This window comes from Betta splendens, chromosome 13, assembly GCF_900634795.4.
Source record: "Betta splendens chromosome 13, fBetSpl5.4, whole genome shotgun sequence".
Classification (NCBI taxonomy): Eukaryota; Metazoa; Chordata; class Actinopteri; order Anabantiformes; family Osphronemidae; genus Betta; species Betta splendens.
Genome location: NC_040893.2, coordinates 1334043 through 1353353, shown reverse-complemented (window position 1 = coordinate 1353353; position 19311 = coordinate 1334043). Strand labels below are relative to the sequence as shown.

At 45.8% G+C, this 19311-nt stretch overlaps 1 protein-coding gene across 6 annotated transcripts; it reads right to left on the bottom strand.

Annotated features, from left to right (window-relative positions):
* Window positions 1-818: 818 nt before the first annotated feature.
* On the bottom strand, window positions 819-17384 carry LOC129605050 (Golgi-associated RAB2 interactor protein 5B-like). Of its 6 annotated transcripts, XR_008696522.1 has the most exons (12): window positions 17351-17384; window positions 17160-17273; window positions 17036-17080; window positions 16631-16950; window positions 11265-16554; window positions 11098-11180; window positions 10070-10935; window positions 5429-5604; window positions 5280-5331; window positions 5055-5111; window positions 4862-4964; window positions 853-4783 (listed from the first exon to the last, which is right to left on the bottom strand). XR_008696522.1 is itself a non-coding variant. In XM_055514228.1 (6 exons), the coding sequence occupies exon 1, from the start codon at window positions 10033-10035 to the stop codon at window positions 9118-9120; it is 918 nt and encodes a 305-aa protein (XP_055370203.1). In that variant the 5' UTR covers window positions 10036-10063; the 3' UTR covers window positions 819-4783; window positions 4862-4964; window positions 5055-5111; window positions 5280-5331; window positions 5429-5604; window positions 7212-9117. The 6 variants fall into 6 exon arrangements, 2 of the variants coding, with proteins under 2 accessions (XP_055370203.1, XP_055370204.1); XR_008696520.1 differs by having other exon boundaries at window positions 11098-16554; XR_008696521.1 differs by having other exon boundaries at window positions 10070-11180.
* Between the last annotated feature and the right edge of the window lie 1927 nt (window positions 17385-19311).

Sequence of the window (19311 nt, the reverse complement as noted above, 5' to 3'; positions counted from 1 at the left end):
TACCGGAGAGAAAGAGACAAGGTTAGTTGAACATAGAACAATAATGTGGGAAGGAGCTCAGAGATGGTTCCTGTGACTAATAATCATTGCCAGTGACCTGAACCATCTCTAACTATAAGCTTTATTAAAAGAAGGTTTTAAACCTGATCTTAAAGGTGGGGAGTTCTCAAACCTAAAGAGGGAGCTGGTTCCAGAGGAGAGGAGCTTGGTACATGTAGCTAAAAGCTCTGCCTCCCGTTCTACATTTAAAGACTCTAGAAACCACAGGTAGCCCAGCGCCCAGCGAGAACGGAGCATTCTGCTGGGAGTATAAGGAGCTATGAGGTCTTTAACTTTTTGAGAAGACAGAAACCCAAAATGAAGAGTTAAAATGAGAGCATACTGGTCATCTGTGAGAGAGTTATATAATATAGCTTTCTTCAAACTTTTATTGACAGCTGTCAAACTGCACCCCCCATCACCCCCACCCCACCCCACCGCTCCCCACACCTGTCAATCATCCCCCCTCGCCCCCCCCACCCACTTTCTTGACCCGTCAATCATCCCACTCGCTGACTGGTGATGGAGGGTGTTTGGGGGTGACACTTTAAGAGTTCAAAGTTTGAAGAAAGCTATATAAGCTATAACTCTCTTCTATGTCTTAACCAGTAGCAACATAAACCTCAAGCAGGCTAACAAATTAATCAATTTAATGATCTAGAGGAAATCCAGGGGTAATACCTGAGGACACTACACAAACAAAATAATTTTTAAGCTCCACAGCAGGAGTCTGCACACAATGTTAAAAAACATCAGGCATGATTGAACTGGGTCTAAATTAGAAAACAAATGACCTTTTATAGACATTAATCTGTAGTTATAAATATGCTTATAAGCTATGTTTTGTTAACCCAATGACGATAATGATATGTTCAGTAAAGTACATTAAACTACAAATTACATTATATATGAAGTAAATAAAAACAGTACATAGAGAATGCTGGTCAATATCAATACAATATAATATGAATTATTTAGCTTAATCACAGTGGTCTGTGCATGTGTCCTGCTACATTAATAAAGAGACGTTGTTTGAAGTAGTTGTGTCTAAACTTGGTACTTTCCACTTTATTATTTTTTATGCAGATTTAGACATATTTACAGTTGTCAGTTGTGTTGTTTAAGAGAGAAATTACTAAATTACCAAAAGTGACATTAATTTAAAAACAAAATAGCAACTGCATTGCTTTATCTGCACAAACACAGTTTAATGGTGTTTTCATCATTTGTGTGATCATGTTTTGTAGCACAAATGAACACAATCACATCTAGTGAGGCTTACAGTCAAACCAGAACAGCATTTAGTGCATGTACCTAAGTAAGTGCTTTTCATTGCAATAAACAATCATTTTCTCAAGAGGTCTCAGTAGCATTGTAATGTAGTGGTTGTCTCTGTTATACTCTACGTATAAGTATGAATAATCCTGTGATGGGCTAGTGACCTCTGTAAGTTTTATTCAGTCTTTTGGGCAATGATAGCTGGATTGGTTTCAGCACCCAGGTGACCTGTATGTTATCGGTTATGAAAATGAACTGACGATGTCAAATGAAAACATAAGCATCATTGGGTACAGAACCAAACAGTAGGAGCAGCCAGCTGTATGCCTTCTGCTGAGTATGTAGGGAACAAGTATTTTTAAGTGCTGGGTGAGTAAGAACTGCCTGGCGTATGATCACAGCTCCATCTAGTGTTCTGAGAAATGTATGACATGAAGGTGTTTCATCTCATGGTTAAATTATTTATTTTACTTCACTCACCACAAATAATTGTGGAAATACATACATAAATACATACATCCTGGAAAGAGGTCACAATACAAAAGCTCATTTTTAATAATTACACAAAAATACATTGTTTCTGTAAAGAGAAAAATACAAATTCATAAAATAGTTGTACTGTGTGTGTGTGTGTGTGTGTGTGTGTGTGTGTGTGTGTGTGTGTGTGTGTGTGTGTGTGTGTGTGTGTGTACATATATATAATAGAAAATTATATAATTACAATTTAACCAGCAACAAATAAAAAGTAAACGTTTTATACATGTATGCAATGGCATATGTTTATGACAACAATAACCTCAATTTAGTATGTAGGTGTTAATAGTTTGTAGGGGCATATACAATACTACAAATTGAAACTTTGGCTTATTCTTCCAGACATTAAACAAGTGTTGTTTGAAATTATGGAGTAAACGGCTATAACTTCCAACTATAAAAAATGATGTGTGTGCACGACTTTATGCTTGTTCTATATGTAAACCATTACTGTCTGTGTATTTGAACTGTATGTCAAATAGTGAAATGTTAGTTTTCTTGTATTGCTTTTGAAATGATGAGATTAAGAATTAAAAAAATTAAGATGTTCTTGATATACTGTACAGGGGTGTATCTGAATCAGTGTAGTGAAGTGTTGTTTATAGAAGTAAGACCGAGGCCGACCAAGATGTTTACAGGTCAGTCCAACAGTTGTCCTTGAAGGGACTCACAACAGGGGAAGAAGATAGATAGAAGTACAGCTGGTAAGCTAGATTGGACTCGGGAAGGGAGGGGTGAGGGAGAAGAGACAGAATATTACACAGCCAATTCTAATACATTTTAACAATCCACGACTAATTTGTCTAGATCAATACTCCAATCGGTCAGAACTCAGGGCTTCATCGCCTCTTGTGGGACCATGGTTCACCCGTGACATCCTTTCAAGCCTGTCAGACATGGCTGTCACCATATTCACCAAGTGTTCAGTCTGTCTGCAGATGTTTTCCCTCAGTCTCTTGTCTTCCTCCAAACGGGCTGAAATCTTACTAGTCAGTCCTGCAATCCGGGTCATCCTCTGATGCAAATCATCCGAACGAGCTGAGATGGTAATTGTCAGTCCTTCAATCCGGGCCATCCTCTGGTGTAATTCCGTCAGCCGAGTAACCATGGCCCTGTCGGCGTCTGTAGCTCCACGGCCGGTGGACTCGCCAATAATCCGGACGCAGATTTTCCAATCTTTCCAATCTTCCGATAAAGCAGGGCACCACCAAAGCCAATCATTAGTAGCCCTGCTATCAAAGTCCAAAATATGAATAGATCCTCTGCATCCTCGATGGACAGAGGCTTCAGACACACGGGGCACCAGGAATCCCACGCGTCCCGCACGTAGCCGGAAACAAAAGTCCCCAAGGGGCAGAGTGGTTCTATGGATGGATCTATGGATAAAACTATCTGAAGACTGGAGCACAAGATATTTCTGTAAACATGTATCTATAAACACACAAATATTTTGCTAAACAACAAGCCTAAATGAAACTGGCATATAGCGCTACCTAGACAAGATTAGATTGGGTGAGGAGATGACAGTTTAGAGCTACTGAACACAGTTTCTCTGGTGCAGGGACAGGATAGAAAGAATGATGAGCAGAGAGGTGGTGGCAGCAGAAAAATGAAGGCCTGGCTGGGGGCCAGCATGCTCATGGAGCATGACGGTTCCATCACAGCTGTCATTAGACACCAAACAAAAGGCACATTAAGAGCAGAAAAGAGAGGGAAGGGTGAAGGGTAGAGGATGGTCCGCGTCACTACTGGTCTGTCACAAGGCCTCTTGATGAAGTATAAGCCCTGGAGCATTGAGAGAGGTCAGTGTAAGTGCAGCTCCTGAGGACAGCTATAAACTGCAGCGAGAGAGATTCAGCCAGATTTTCAAAAATCTGGCCCAATCTAGCTCCTTGCTTTTAGCCACTCCCACTTTCTGTTTTTGTCTTAATATTTTATTGAGCAACCTTTTGAAGCAATCAACGCAATCAAATGATTTCTGTACCTTTCAACAGGTATTTTGGCCCTCCTTCTGAGCAAACTGCTCCAGTAATCTCAGATTTGTAGGGTCCTTCTCTGGAAGGCAAGATTCTGCTCCTTCCACAGGTGTTCAATAAGATTTAGATCAGGGCTCATACACTGAAAAAAAGTGGATTAAAATCCACACAGTTCCACACAGAAATAAGTAAATATCACAGGGCTAATTTTAAGTACACTATACTTATTAGCACATAGTAGTTTTCATTTAAGTACTCAAGTAAACGTTACTTTTTTGGTTATTGATCCAAACAAATCACTAGATCTTACTAGCATCAAAACTGACCAATTGTCAGGTCTCGCTGGACGCTGGACCCACATGCACAGCACCGAAACGGATGGAAATTCAAAAATGTAATCGTAAGGCAGGAGCAGGGGCCCGTTTCAAGAAGAGAGGTAATCGAAACAATGAGTCAGTTACTGTGGCAACTTACTCTGTGAACCTAACCTGGTCGTGAGCAGGTTTTCGGTCTCGGCCCCTTTTTAAAGTGAACAGTGTTTAAATACCTTGTTTAATTTTTCAGTACATTCATAGATTTCACCTGTTTCCTTCGCACAGAGACCAAAACAGCGCAACAGCAGCGCTTTAATGTGGCCCTGCAGAACAAGAGTCTGGGTGGAAATGGCCAGAGGCCTGTTGAAAGCACGTCTTCAGTGCCTACGTCACCTCAGGGAAACACCTGAGAGGCCTGTGACATTAATGTGACATGTGTTGTTCTCCACAATATTGCAATTATTAGAGGGGAGCAACACCCTGCCCTACAAATACAAGACCCTGAGGAGACTCCTTCCATCACAGTGATCTGCAGAGTGGATGGACAGATTTGCTTTAATGTCTTAATCAACCATCACCACCACCACCAATAAAAGAAACTGAATAGATGCAAATCATAATTTATTTGGTTTTCTTCATTTCCTACAAATACAAAGGCAATTGTTAAATTTTATGATTCTTCCAATAATTCATACAATTCACCTTTAACTATACACTCACCTCCAGCTTTTGTTTGAGAATTTCAATTTCTAGATCTGTCTTTTCAATCTGGCGGTCCAAGTATAACATTTCCTTGAGATTTATACAACTCCTTAACCAGTGACTGGAAATACAGAAGATTTAGAGTTACATGACATAGTTCCTTATTACTCTTACAGAATTGAACTCTGGCATTTACTGAACATCACTGAACTGTGTGCATCTGTGCAGCAGAATGTGACGGACCCTCCTCCTGCTGTTCTTCCACACTCTGGTGCAGAAGGGAGATAATAAAGTCACTATACTTGGACATCAAGTTACTGTACATCCTTTAGGCTACGCAACACAAACATCAGAAATCATGTGTATAAACTGTATTAATATTACACTTTATAATACTGCTTATCATAATTTAAGCTTTATTTAGTAGTTTACTTACAATATCCTGGGCTTCTGTTGTGACAGGAGGATTCATAAATTACCATCGGAATCTGTTAAGACCAACAAAGAACCCAACCCAGAGTCTAAAAAATAGATATATCAAAAGTAGCCTATGTAAAAAATCAAATTTATAGGTAGGCCTCTTACATTTTACACATGCACTTGTATCCTGGGGAGTGACTGGTTCTGATGAACTCCCTCCAGGAATTCCTTCAGCCTCTGCTTTCCAGTGTTCATGCTGAGGGCCTTCTCCTCTGCATGCGTCAGTGGTGGTGGTGCAGGTCCTCCACCAGTTGTTCTAGTCTCTGCCTTCTTTCTGTTGGCTGAGTAGAAGTCAAATGATTTAACTGTGTGAAAACATTATAGCCATATTGAAAATGCTGCTGCACTGCTATACTCTGCATGCTATTTAGTTATTTAATATGTCAAATGTTGTAAAGTCAGGTAGTCTACACCCATGACATGATGGTGCCTTATACCTGTTTGAATTATGTTTTTATATTTCATTTTTAGCCACGTTCTTTTTATGCCTGCAGGATTGCACCTACATAAAAATTTAAATTAAATTCTTTTATTATTAGATGAGTTTTGGGTAACTTTTAAAAACCTAATTGGATTAATGTAAAAATTGCTCTCCTTAAAACGTATTGGATTATTGAATTGTCATTACTTTACCAACCCCACATCAACCATGTCACAGAGCGGCAGAGAGAGGACCCACAGCTTCAGGACACGAGGTAAGTGGTTAAAAAGTGAGGTTTATTCCAGCAGTTGAGGTTACAAGCAGTCCAGGTCATACACTGATAAACACGGGATTGAGGCACAAAGGGAGCAGGCGAAATCGGGTTCGGTAACAGGCGTGGGTCATAACAGAATGCTCAGATTTACGTGTCCAAATTAGCAGGCTTAGTCAGGTCCAGTAGCAAGCAAGGTTCAGCAACAAAATAAGCAAGTCTACAATACCGGTCGGGATCAGGCGAGAAACTGCGTTCGGGAAAACAGAAACAGGGTCGAAGACAAGTTGCGCTGAACGAGTACTGCTGTAAGGTGACGACATGCGTGCAACAATCTGGCAAATACTAATGGGACTGGTGGCGGTTAAATGCTGGCGGTGAGTAGTAATGTGTGGTGGAAATTTTCCATAAAGAGGTGGAAATTTTCCATAAAGAAGTAGATGAGAGAGTTGTCCTTTTGTGCGATTTATTGAAATAATAAAGAAAATAAAAATAATGGGGAAAGCAAATAAAAAGCATGGATGTTGATCGTGCACATCAACAAACCAAAAACCAGCTGGGGAGATCAGTGCACACACCACGAAGGTGTGTTGCAAAGAGCCCACGATCCTCAAGTTGCTTCTGCCTTTTAGCTTCTCTGTCCGACTAGGGTGGAATGTCTTTCTAACCCAATCAAATTACACGCACCATCTCCTCCCTGTCGCAGTGTGTGTGAAGATTTTTACTTTCTCACACCTGCATTGCTGACGTCCAACTATCTGTGAGAAAGGAGCACCAAGTCTCAACAGACAGAGACACAACTCCCCGGCCTTGGGTTTGGGAGCTAGAGTTGAGAGTCTATCAGGCAGAGACAACCATTGAACAATGTAGGTGAAATGTCAAATGCATACAGTAAGACAAAACACAAGATATTAATTGCAGAACATAAGTCATAACTCGTATAATAACTGCATAGAAATAAGGAAGAGACATAGAAATAAGGAAGAGACAATTTTTGCCATAACAAATGACAGACAGGTGTGTGTAATGAGACCGGGACGTGAGACATAACACTGCACTTTTAATTCATACAAAAATTGGTATTTTATGTAATTACTGAAGTAACTCCTTAGATGAGTAAACAATTACTTTACAAGTCCTTACTTGACAAGTGAAATATAACAACAATACTAACATTATTTAAAATGTAAACTTACGCATTGACTCGAGCAGCTATTTTCTTCCAAGCTAATTCTTTCTCTTTCGCTGCTGCAGCCGTGTTGCTTTTTCTACGGAATATAGGCTCGTAGTCATTATATTCTTGAGGTATCATATCCATTTCCGGCCTCTTTTGTTGTCCTGTTGCCATGGTGACTCGTAATATCTTCACTCCATTGATCAGGGCTTCGTATCGTCACGGTGCATGCGCTTAACTCTGAGTCAGTCAACTCGGAGTTGCTTAAACCAACTCTTTTCAGATGTTCTGAAACCGAAAACTCCAGGTTTGCAAACTCAGTGTAAGTCAACTCTGAGTTTAAACTAAACTCAGAGTTTGTTAAACCTCCTTCTTGAAATGCGAAAGACGCAGGTCAGTACACAGAGATAGTTCAGGCAAAGGTACAGGCGGCGGTCGGAGCAGGCACAGATCAAAACACAGTAGGTCAAAAACTAGCAACGGGTTCCAAAGGACGAGACAAGCTGACATAAGAAACAGGATTGAGGTCAAAACATGAGCTAGACATACAATATACAACTGCTGGAATGCTGGCAAATAACACAATCTGGAAACTACATTGTGTGAGCTACTGGATTAATATACAGAGCCTGATGCCTAAACGAGCGCCAGCTGGGGCGACTCGTGACCAGAAGTAAAGTTTCAAAATACAAATAGGAACTAGAGCCACAAAAAACGAATAATTATTCACATCTGATAGCGGCTCGGCTGTCACATGATAAAAGAACAACTCAATTGAATAAGTCAACAAATCATTTCTATTTACTGTCCTGCTGACTGAGCTTAAGCAGCTGCTGCCATGTGGCGAGCGAAGTTACTGCCTGGAACTGAACAAGTCCTTAACTGCATGGAACTGAACAAGTACTCATTCCTCCCGAATCATATAAAAAATTAGTTCATATTGAACAAATCTTTGACGAACGACACATCACTAGTTGAGAGAAGGTGGAGCTAAACAACAGGTAGGTCCAATCACTGCAGCTCAGGTGACTCGTCAGAGTACAATGCATTCTGGGTGTTGTATGGATATGACCATTTTCAGCCACAACAAACATTACTTCTGTTTTCCCTTTTTGCTCATTACCATCAATGGTCTGTGTTGCACAATTTTCCTAATAAAATGTAAAATATTTATAACACAACTTGCTTTTCAGTGGTGAAGTATCACTTTAATTACTGGGCTATCTGAGGATATGGGATTTGGCATGACTAGTCATAGTCATAAAAAGACGATTTAATTATAATATGTATTTAATAAGAAACCATTGCGCTTAATACTCACCACATTTGAACACACAACAGACACTTATATAATAATAATTTCATTGGCGACTTCTAAACCACTTTGTGCCACCTCAAGCACCCTGCTGAGGGTATAAAGCTGGTCCACCGTTCCGCGACCAGACCAGTGATTGATGACACATGACAGGAAACAAAAGTGAACTAAGCATGACTGGACGGAACTGGAAGTGCATGAAAATAAAACAGGAAGTAAACACACAGAACCAAGACCGGGAACACCAAAAAATAAAACAGGAAATGAACATGACATACCAGAAAACAACCGGAACAGCCCAGGTTCATGACAGAACCCTTCCCCCAAGGGCATATTCCAGACGCCCAAAAACCAAAACAACCAAGCAGGTTGGGCGGAGGGAGGACCGGCGGAGGGCAAAAACTCAGAACGAGCCCACACAGAACACCAACGGGGCGGGTGGAGGGCGGACTGGGGGAGGGCACAACACAAACTTCCCAAAAAAGAAACTCACGCCCCAAAACATACAGCCAAGGGAAACCCCACCAGATACCAAAAGGTGACTCCAAGTCCAATTTACAAGAGTCCATAAGTCCAAGGCACAGGAAAAATCAAAGTCCAAACTCCCCCCCCCTCAAGGAAGGTGGTGATGAGGGAAGATCTTGCCCAGCAGCCGCTGGGGATGAGCGGCACACTTAGTGCCCAAGGGCTGGGCTAGCGTCCAAGGAGGCCGACGTCTAAACAAGACGCCTTCAATGGCCCAACACGAGTGACGGCATCCTCCAGGCGGGCGACGCTGCAGGAGGATGAGGGGTCGAGGCGGTTGGCGACAGCAGCGATCGTGCCACTGCCACAGCAGACGACAGCCACCCCAGAGGCAGGACCGCCGAGGTGGTCGACGACGCAGGAGGCAGCGCCACTCCTGCGGCAGGGTGGGCCAAGGGCGAGGCCACCAGACAGGCGGACGAGACGAAAGCCGGCGATGAGCCGGGACTGGAGACGAGGACACACGTGGCGCCGGAGCCCGAACCATAGACGATTCCCAACGTGGAGACAGGACAGACGTGGCCGGAGCCGGGCCACTAGGAACCGAGGCAGACGTGGCAGATGGTGGGCCAGCAGGAACCGATGCAGATGTGGTAGCCGCCGGGCCACCAGGAGCTGAGACGGTCGGTGCTGGACCACCCGGAGCTGAGGCAGACGCGGTTGGACCCTCAGGGGCTAAGGCAGACGTGGTCCGCGCCAGACCACCAGGAACTATGCAGACATGGTCGGACCACCGGGAACCGCACCTGCAGACGTGGTCTGACCACCAGGACCCACACCTGCAGGCATGGTCGGACCACCGAGACCCGCACCTGCAGGCAAGACTGTAGCCTGAGCGTGACCTGACTGGACTGGAACTTGAGCGTGACCTGACTGGACTGGAGCCTGGGTGTGACCTGACTGGACTGGAACCTGAACGTGGCCTGACTGGACTAGAACCTGAACGTAACATGGCCGATCTGGAACCTGAGCGTGACATGGCTGATCTGGAACCTGAGCGTGACATGGCTGATCTGAAACCTGAGCGTGTTATGACTGACCTGACTGAAGCACAGGGGCTGGTGCAGACTGGAGCACAGGGGCTGGTGCAGACTGGAGCACAGGGGCTGGTGCAGACTGGAGCACAGGGGCTTGGGTGAGACGTGATTGAGGAACCGGTGCAGCAGGATTCTTACGGGGCTGGGTCCTGGGAGCAGGAGCCGGCTGCGGTGCTGGGGCAGGAGCATCCGTCCGGACCTGGGGGTCGGTGGCCGTGGTAGCAGTGTCGAGGAGCTCCTTCAGGAGAAACATGATTAGGGGCGAGCAGTGGAGCTGAAGCCACTCCATAGTGCTGCTGGACAGGACTGCGGGACTGGGGGAGTCGGGCTGTGGTTTTGTGACTGGGTCGGGCTTGCGGTACTGGGGCAGACCGTGGTTCTGTGGCCGACACAGACAGTGGTTCCGTGGCTGAGGCAGACAGTGGTTCCGTGGCCGGGACAGACTGTGATTCCGTGGCCGGGACAGACTGTGATTCCGTGGCCGGGACAGACTGTGATTCCGTGGCCGGGACAGACTGTGGTTTGCGCGCGTTTCAAATCTGCCTGCAGCGCCTGGAGTCTGGCGAACAGTGCCCTTACCCCAGGGTAGTGAAGCCACCAGTGTTCCTCCTTGAGGATCTCCACTGCCAGCTTCACCACGCGAAGCCGTGCCTTTACGCCAGAAGCCTCCTTTCTTCGTGAGCTCCTCGAAGCACCAACGGAGATGCTCCGGTAAACCGGGGCAGGTAAAAATAAAGTGCGCTCCATAAAAAAGAAAACCAGGAGAGGGAAAAAACAAAGCCCCAAAAACACCTGTCTGATTACGGTTGGCTGTCCGAGTTTGGCCAGATTGTTCTGTCAATCTTGATATGACGGACCCACATGCACAGCTTTGGACACCAAAAGATAAGTGTCGTCAGATTTAATGGTCAAGGCAAGATCCAAGGTAGTACAACAAGCAGAGGTTGATACACAGGCAGGCAATCGGCGTCAGTTCAAAGGGGGTAAGCAGAGCGGCGGTCAAACAGGCTGGATAAACACAGGTTACTCACGGCTGTACAGGTAGGACAAGGCAAACGGGTAATCAAGAACAGGCGATGGTCAGATGCACAGGCAGGCTTCATGGATAATAATGCTGGAAAGAGAAGTAACACTCGCAACAATCTGGCGTTTGACTGCTGGCTGAGGTGGTACTTAAATACTGGCGGTGATTACTAACTATTGACAGGTGTGCATGGTGAACCGGAGATAACATAGGAAACAGGTGTGATCTGGCTGAAACAGGAAGTCCTTCAAAATAAAACAGGAACTGGAAACTGGAATATGACAACATGAATGAAAACAAAGTCCTTTCAAAATAAAACCGGAAACAAAAACCTAGATCATGACAGGCGTCAGCACATACGAGAAGACAGCAACAACATACATGTTAGACTTAGATAGAACTTGCCATAACCCAAATTCACAGGTCTACTTTGGCTACGACGTACACACGACAGGCTCAGTAGTAATTAGAAACACAGCTGACTCTCACAACTATCGCAGCTAAACCCAAGTTGTACAGAACGTCATGTGAAGGTCAGCGCTGGAGGCTAGCGCTAGCTGATAACGCTGTGCTAGCATCGCGCTAGCGGCTAACATGACGGTGGCGCTAGAACGTGAGCTAAGTGAATGACCTCAGCACCATATATCACACGATTCAAACCGGACAAAAGCTGAAAAGGCTTGGATTCATCCAAATTGCATGGCGGCACCTTGCAACACTGTCTCTCTCTGTCGCTGTTTGCATCAACTGTTTTAGCTATTAGCATTCCTTACACAGGAGGGAAGCTAGATTATGAATGGAGAAACTTCTGGAGTACATATATCAAATAAGTATCAAGCATGTACTTACGTTTGGGGAAGCAGCAAGTGGATCACATCTTGTAGGAACAGAGCCCATTTTCATCCTCAAGCCCAGTAATAAGTATACCCTCGTTTTCAAAGCAGTTGGAGGTAAAATGGTGTCCACAGACAAAAAAGCATTTAGTCAGCGGTGCTGGCACCGGCCCATTTACAATAAAATGAATCCATAAAGTTCTCCTTTCTTGCTCCGCTGGGCCGAAGCTGGTTCTGTGAGTGGTCAATAGAATGCAGACGTACATAGTCCGTCAAATTTGAAACCGATGGCTCTTGAACCGGATTGGATAAACTCACAAAATGTGAAATAAGTAGGGGGTGTACTTCTAACACACCAGGAGTGTCTTAACATGAACCAGGGAGTCATATAAATGTACCAGAATGTCCAAAAAGTGAATTTTGCATGTGCTGGGACCTTAAAATAGTCATAATTGATCATTCAAAAGCAAAAGCAGGGTATCGTTAAGGATCACAAAAAATCTGACTAAGTTGAAAAAAACACTAATCTGATAAAGGCACACGATGAAAAGTTGACCAGTGTTAAAAAGTTGCAAAAAAGATGCATTGTTATAAATAATCTTGTATTACTTAATAATATCTATGACATACAACATCACAATTTCCATATTTACACATTATTGATATTGGTAGTGATCAGTAATACTTACAGTTAGGTTTAAAACCTGTTTTTCAGCTCAGGTCTTGAGTGTCCCTCTACAAGGTTAGTAAAGCTGTAGCTTAACATTGTTCACCCAAAGGGTGAGGCAGACGTTGGTGCATGAATAATGCCATTTGTAAAAGTCAGGGTGAGGGGAGGGCCCGCAGCACAAGGTTGGCAATTGGTGGGGGCCGGCAGAAAAGAGACCACCCAGGCAGCGGGTCCCTGTACCCTGGGCGGAAGACAGAACCCCTAACAAATCAACCGCACCACAAGCAAACAGACTCACACAGACACAGATGCAAAGACACCCACCCACACGTACATCAACACACACTACAGTGGTAGCAGTTCAATGTGACTAGCTTTTTCACTGCAGACGTTTTTACTATTAAGTATCTGTGGTTTTAAACAGGCAGTGCCGCAGCAGCAACATGTTCTTGTTTTCATTCTCCTCAGCTTATTCGTGTCTTTAAATAGAAGGCGTCTCTTAAAAATATGTACACACCAGAGAATATATACCCCACTTTCGATCAACTCTGTTTTTGACAGCTCTAGGTCAAAGGTCACTTGATCTTTTCACCGTTGATCTTTAGCCCCGAGTGTCAAAGGTCACTTGATCTTTTCACCGTTGATCTTTAACCCTAGGGTCAGAGTGCGCTTGATCTTTAACCCCAGAGTGTCAGAGTGCGCTTGATCTTTAACCCCAGAGTCAAAGGTCCGTTGAACTTTAATCCACCGCGTTAAAGGGGCGTTGTGATCATCAGAACGCAACTGTTGTGTGGCACGGCCTTTATCAGCCGCCTCCTCGAGCGTGCGGCTTTATAAAGACGTTGCAATGGGGGTTTTTGTAGTGACCAGAGACTGTCGTGTGTGGGAGAAAAACAGGAAAATGTCCGATTCTCCAGCGGCAGAGGATTCCGACAACATCATCAGCAGCGTGAACGTTGGGGTTGCGGTGGAGAATCGGTTTCAGCGCGGAGCTCCTAAGAAAACAAAGTTACGGTTGTGCAGAGTGCAGAGAGCCCTCCCGCGTCTCTCAAGGGTGAACTTAAGCTAGCGTTGGGCTCTATCGGTTATGTGTTTTGCTACCCCACGGGGGAGTTGCGTCTTTACCAGCTCAAAGTCGGAGAGGTTTTCTCCCCCGACACTGTAACGATGCCCGTCACTGCAAATGACTGGAGTCTTTTGTGCGGCATAATAGCGGGGTATCTGAGTGAGCTTTTTGAAAGAATGGAGGAGGACGAATCTGACGAGGAAGATGAGCCCGTTGAAAAGAGGATGCGAGCGGTGACGGACACCGAGGGGGAGAGTTTGAGCGACGCTATGGGAGTGTTCGACATGGAGGACCCCGACCCGAAAATACTAAAGTTTGTCTGGGAAACCAGCGGCTCCGTCAGCGACCGTTGGTACTACAGAGTGAGCATACACGCGCCCGGAGGCCCCGACTGTCGGCTGCTCGTAGCCCGCTTCAGCACCGAGTGTGGCACCCCCTGGATCAATCACGTCAGTGCGGTGCGAGGTCCTCCATCCCGCCCCGGAGGAGGAGAGCGGGGATGAGCTGGACGGGCCTCTGCTGAGGCTCTTTCTGGACACTGTAAAGGCCTTTGCGACGCGGGTTCTGTACATCGCAGTTCACGACTACAACGAGTTCATCTGCAACGGCTGCCAGACCTCACATCCCAGCCAGCTGCAGCACACTTGCCTGTTTGGAGTACCCCCGTACTTTCTGGGAAGATATTATGAAGCTCTAAAGAAGAGGGTTCTGACCAGCAGCTTCGTTGCGGCGGCGAGTAGACTGCTTGAGAAATACAACATCCGTGTGTCGGCGGAGAGAGTGCTACAGGCCGGGGAAAGTCGTTCTGCACGGCCTGAAAGATACAGAGAATGTCGTGGAGGTTCTGGGTGATATACAAGATGAACTGACGGAGCGGGCTATGTCAAAACATGAGCGACATGACCTGCAGGAGGCGGTGGATCTCTGGGAGGGGCGCATTTGTCATGATAGCCTGTAATTCTTTCTAGTGTCATTTATTCATCGTGTGTGTGTGTACTCATTCTAATTTCACTTATTCATAATGCATCTACTTTTTACCCGTATCATTTTGCGTAGTCACATGTATTGTAATCACATTGTACATCTCACAACCTCATCTTCTCCCGCCGAGTATCTCAGCGTCACGGGGCATGTGCGCCCCCCGTACAGAGCATCGCGTGGGGCTAGAGGCTCAGGGGCCTTGTATGCTTTTAGGAACGCTGTCACACCCTGGTGCGACTTTTTCAGCAGATCCCAGTTGTGCTCCTTCATGGTGATCACACGGAGCCCGTACTCTGACCTCAACTCTGTCAATCTCTCCTGCGTCTCAACGTGCATTCTTTCAAAAGTTTTCCTCGTTAAGGCGTGAACGCGGCTGCCTGTGAAACACTCCAAGCAGCCGTGGTAGAAGCAGCCCAGAAATTCATACGCGACCTTCACCGCGCCTGACTCACAATAGCCATCCACCCGCAAGCGTCCAAAGCTCCGTTCACCTCCGTTTAGAGCGTGCTGGATAAACACTCCGTCTCTGAACATCACCCATTCTAACCACTGCACAGAGGCGTTTGAGAAGCGCTTGCTGCTATACTTGTAGTCGTACGGACAGGGAATGGCGAGAGTGTTTTCTTTAAGAAAACTTGTTCTGAAAACAAACATACACGCGGAGGCGATGGTTGCTCGCTTGAAGGGGTCTAGAGCCGTCTCGTTCACAAAACACTCTCTAAATGCAAAGCACGCCTTCATGAGAATCTCTGTGTCATTTTGGCAGTAGCGCTTTGCCTCCGCTTTAAAATTAAACGTCCCGCCGGAGACTAGGGTGGAGTCATTTGCTGACAACCGTAATATTCAGGAGCTGGGTACGGGCTGACATAATTCAGATTCTCCTTTTGAACAATTTCGCAGTCTAGGGTCTTTGCCAACAGCCTTTTACCACCCCCTCGGGGGTTGCGCAGCACCTGAATCACCAGCTCCAAGCTGCCGTCCGTCAACACTTCCATATTGGACTGAACAGCGCCGTCCAGCAGGTCCTGAAATTGGGAAAAATCCACGCCGTCCGCGACTGACACAACAGCGGCCGCTTGTGATCGCAGCATGTCCCCCCTGAGCTCGAGCTGGATAACGTCGCCTTGCTGCGTCTGATTTAAAGCCTGCTGCACCATCTCGGCAACATTCCCCATAACAGTCCCGTAAAATCAACCTCGTCCGTCTGTACGATATTAAGCAGTCGTCTTATTTCAAAGTTATTGAAACTGTTTCTGGTTACAATCCTGGTTTCATCGGAGGCCCGCTTCCCCTCTGCGCCGCGTCGTGCGTCGGGGGTCCGTCAGGGGGTGCTTCCGGGTTGCCGTCTCTGCTCGGAGGAGCTCCTTCCATAGCATCGTCATTGTCTCCGCACTCGGGTGCGCCCTCCTCTGACGGGAGTTCATTATTTCTCTGGCTGGGATTTTGCAGTCTTTCAATGAAGAGGTTTACAGACTGTTCTAATCGATCAAAATCAGAAACATACTCATCACCCCCGCTAGGAAAGTCATAGTTCGGGGAGTAGACCAGAGACACACTTCCGACTCTTGCCACCAAATAATTGACCAATTCATCCAACCGATCAAAATGCTCGGTGGTTATGTTCACACCCCGAAACCCTCTTTGGCCATTGGATATCAAAGTTAACACATCCTCTAATTCGGCTCGTAAATCATTGAGATCAGAGTTTTCATCAGCCATCTTGTTGTTTAATATTCAAATGAGTGACATTCCAGCACAGTTTTCACATCAGCGTGCGGAGCAAATCATTCATCATCAGACTCCTCTCAATAACATTCCAGACGACGCTCTCAAATCTGTGCTCAACGGCCCTATTGAAGAGCAGCCTCGATCCTCGGAACCGCCTCCTCCCTCGTAGCCCCGGACGAGCGGAATCTAAATGAAAACAGTCTCGAGTTAGTCACAGGACATAGAAACAACCCTCTTTAAAAAAAAAAAAAAAGAAACTTACCGGAACGACCCCTTGAAGGAGGAGTCCCCGGACGACGCACGGGGGCTCGCCTCGCCTGTTCCGGGACGCGCTGCTCAGCTAGAAGCACAGGGGCCCCGCTCTGGGAAGTTGAAGGCTCCACGCTCGGCTGTCTGGACAGCACGTGTTCCAGCTGCCGTTTAGACACTCCTCTTCAGGGCTCCGCGGTTCTTGTTGTTTTTGTTGTTCTTGTGGTTGCTGCGACAGCTCCGGGGTGGATGGCGGCGCATTGACGACGCACTCGCCGGCAGTAAATATCTCTCCGGTGTCCGGTGACACCTCCAGAAGAGCGTCGTCTGATACTGTGTGAATAAAAAGGAGAGTTTATTTCAACAGAACCGGCGGAATAAAAACGATATAATCATGCTTCACAATATCCGTACTCACCGTCGAGACTGTGATCGGTCCGTGGCGGCTGATGGATCTCAGCGTCTTTTTTCAGAAAAAATAAAACAGCCGTTATGGTCAGCACGCTCAAATGTTGATCGGCTTATATTATGTAATAACTGACCGACGAATCTAAGGGCCTCTCCGGTTGGGAAGGCGTTGAATGCTTGTTGAGCCGCCTGGTGCCTATACTGCAGTTGGAATTGTTGGCTCTGGCGACGCTGTAGCGCAAGGCAATCTGCCATAAAAAGAAAACTGTTTCAAAGGGTTCTACAGTCTAATAATGGTTGATTTTGCAAAAGAAGTCATACTTACGGAGTCTAGCGCTCTCTGACAGACGACCCCCCCGAAATTTGTTAGCGCATATTTTCAGGAGAATCAAAGAAATGAGAGTCGTCGGAGCTTTACCTCGAATCATACCGCTGCTTCAACGTCAGACGAGGATCTAGCGTGAAGGCCTGGGTTCGGGTTGATTCTGACGCTTCAACTCCGCCTATATTTATACCAGGTTTCTCCATAAAAGTCACCCCAAAACTGATCAAATGGTTTTACAACAGCCCCCTGGGGACACCCTCACACCTCTTATTTCGCATAACAAATCAACATAGTGTTACAACATAATATTTCCAAGAAGGGCTCCCCCGAACACTCCTGCGGTGTAACGGGTTAAAGCGGTATTTTGTATAATCATGTTTCGATCATCCCGGTTCGTTCTCCCGGTGCCTGGTGGAATAGTCTTATTGCACCGGGGGTGAAGATGTTTACATTCTCACTCCTACATGCGAGGGTGCCATGCAGTCGGAAGGGATGGGGCATCGAGTTTCAAAGACGTGATGCATTAGCTTCATGACTTTAGGGTTGTGGGATCGGATAGGAAAGAGCCAGAGACTGGGGTTGAAAAGCAGATGCGGACCGTAAATAATTGGTCGGTCAAACACAACATTAAATGTCGGCGCTTAATGGGCGACAGAATCTTAAGGGGGAATATTTCCAAGGAGGGCTCCCCCCGAACACTCCTGCGGTGTAACGGGTTAAAGCGGTATTTATGTATAATCATGTTTCGATCATCCCGGTTCGTTCTCCCGGCGCCTGGTGGAATCGCCTTATTGCACCGGGGGTGAAGATGTTTACATTCCCACTCCTACATGCGAGGGTGCCGTGCTGTCAGAAGGGATGGGACACCGAGTTTCAAAGACGTGATGCATTAGCTTTATGACTTTAGGGGTTGTGGGATCGGTTAGGGTAAAAAGCAGATGCGGACCATAAACAATTGGGCGGTCAAACACAGCATTAAATGTCGGCGCTTAATGCGCGACCAAACCTTAAGGGGGTGAGAGTTTGTTTGTTGAGCAGATAGGGTAAAAAGCAGATGCGGACCATAAATAATTGGACAGGAAGGACATCTTGGTCTGCGTCAACAGCATGTCTACAGCGTGTGGTACCAGCAGCTCGAGGGTGTGAAACAACACTACTTCCGCTGAGCAGTGCACTGCAAGGGCAGCTGCTCACACTGCTCATACACAAGATGGTAAAGCGCATGCAACAGGGTCTAAACGCTTGGAATAATAAGTACTGTCTTGAAGCGACCTCCTGTTTTCTGGGCCAACATAGAAGTAATGAAATGGCCTTTACAATCAACTGTTTGAACAAACAGTTTTGAATAGTCTGGTAAACTCTACTATAATACTGTAGCACCCGTAAGAGCTTGTTTCAGCGAAGTGAAAGCTTCTTCAGCTTCTGAAGTCCACTCTATATTCTGTTTCATGGACATGGTTTGAGAGTAGATCACATCTAACAATGGTTGTGTTATTTTTGCATAGCTCTGCTATGAAGCTGCGACCGCAAGGTGACAGTTCATGTCCTAAAAAGGTCACATTCTGTTTGACCCACTGCAACTTTGAAAGCGAAGCTTTGTTTACCGTCTTTGCTAAATGACGGAACAATGCAAGTGCAGCAATCTTGTTGTTTTGCTTAGTATCAGAAGCAGTTAAAATGTCATCCACGTAGACCACTGACTGTGGCCTGGCATTTCAAAGTCTGTAAGACAATTCTGTATTTCTGTAGAAAAGATGGTTGGGCTGTCACAATATCCCTGTGGTAACCTGGAGTAGGAGTATTTCTTTCCCTGATAAGTGAACCCAAACCATCCCTGTGATTCTTTAGCTAATGGTATGTAAAAGAATGCATTGCTCAGATCCACAACTGTGAACCATTGCTTATCTGGTTTTAGCTGGTTAAGTAATGTGTGGGGATCGGGCACACACGGAGCACGGCTC

What these genes read in the sequence shown, in the direction of transcription:
- LOC129605050 (XM_055514228.1), bottom strand. Translation starts at nt 10,035, where the DNA reads ATGTCACGCTCAGGTTCCAGATCAGCCATGTCACGCTCAGGTTCCAGA.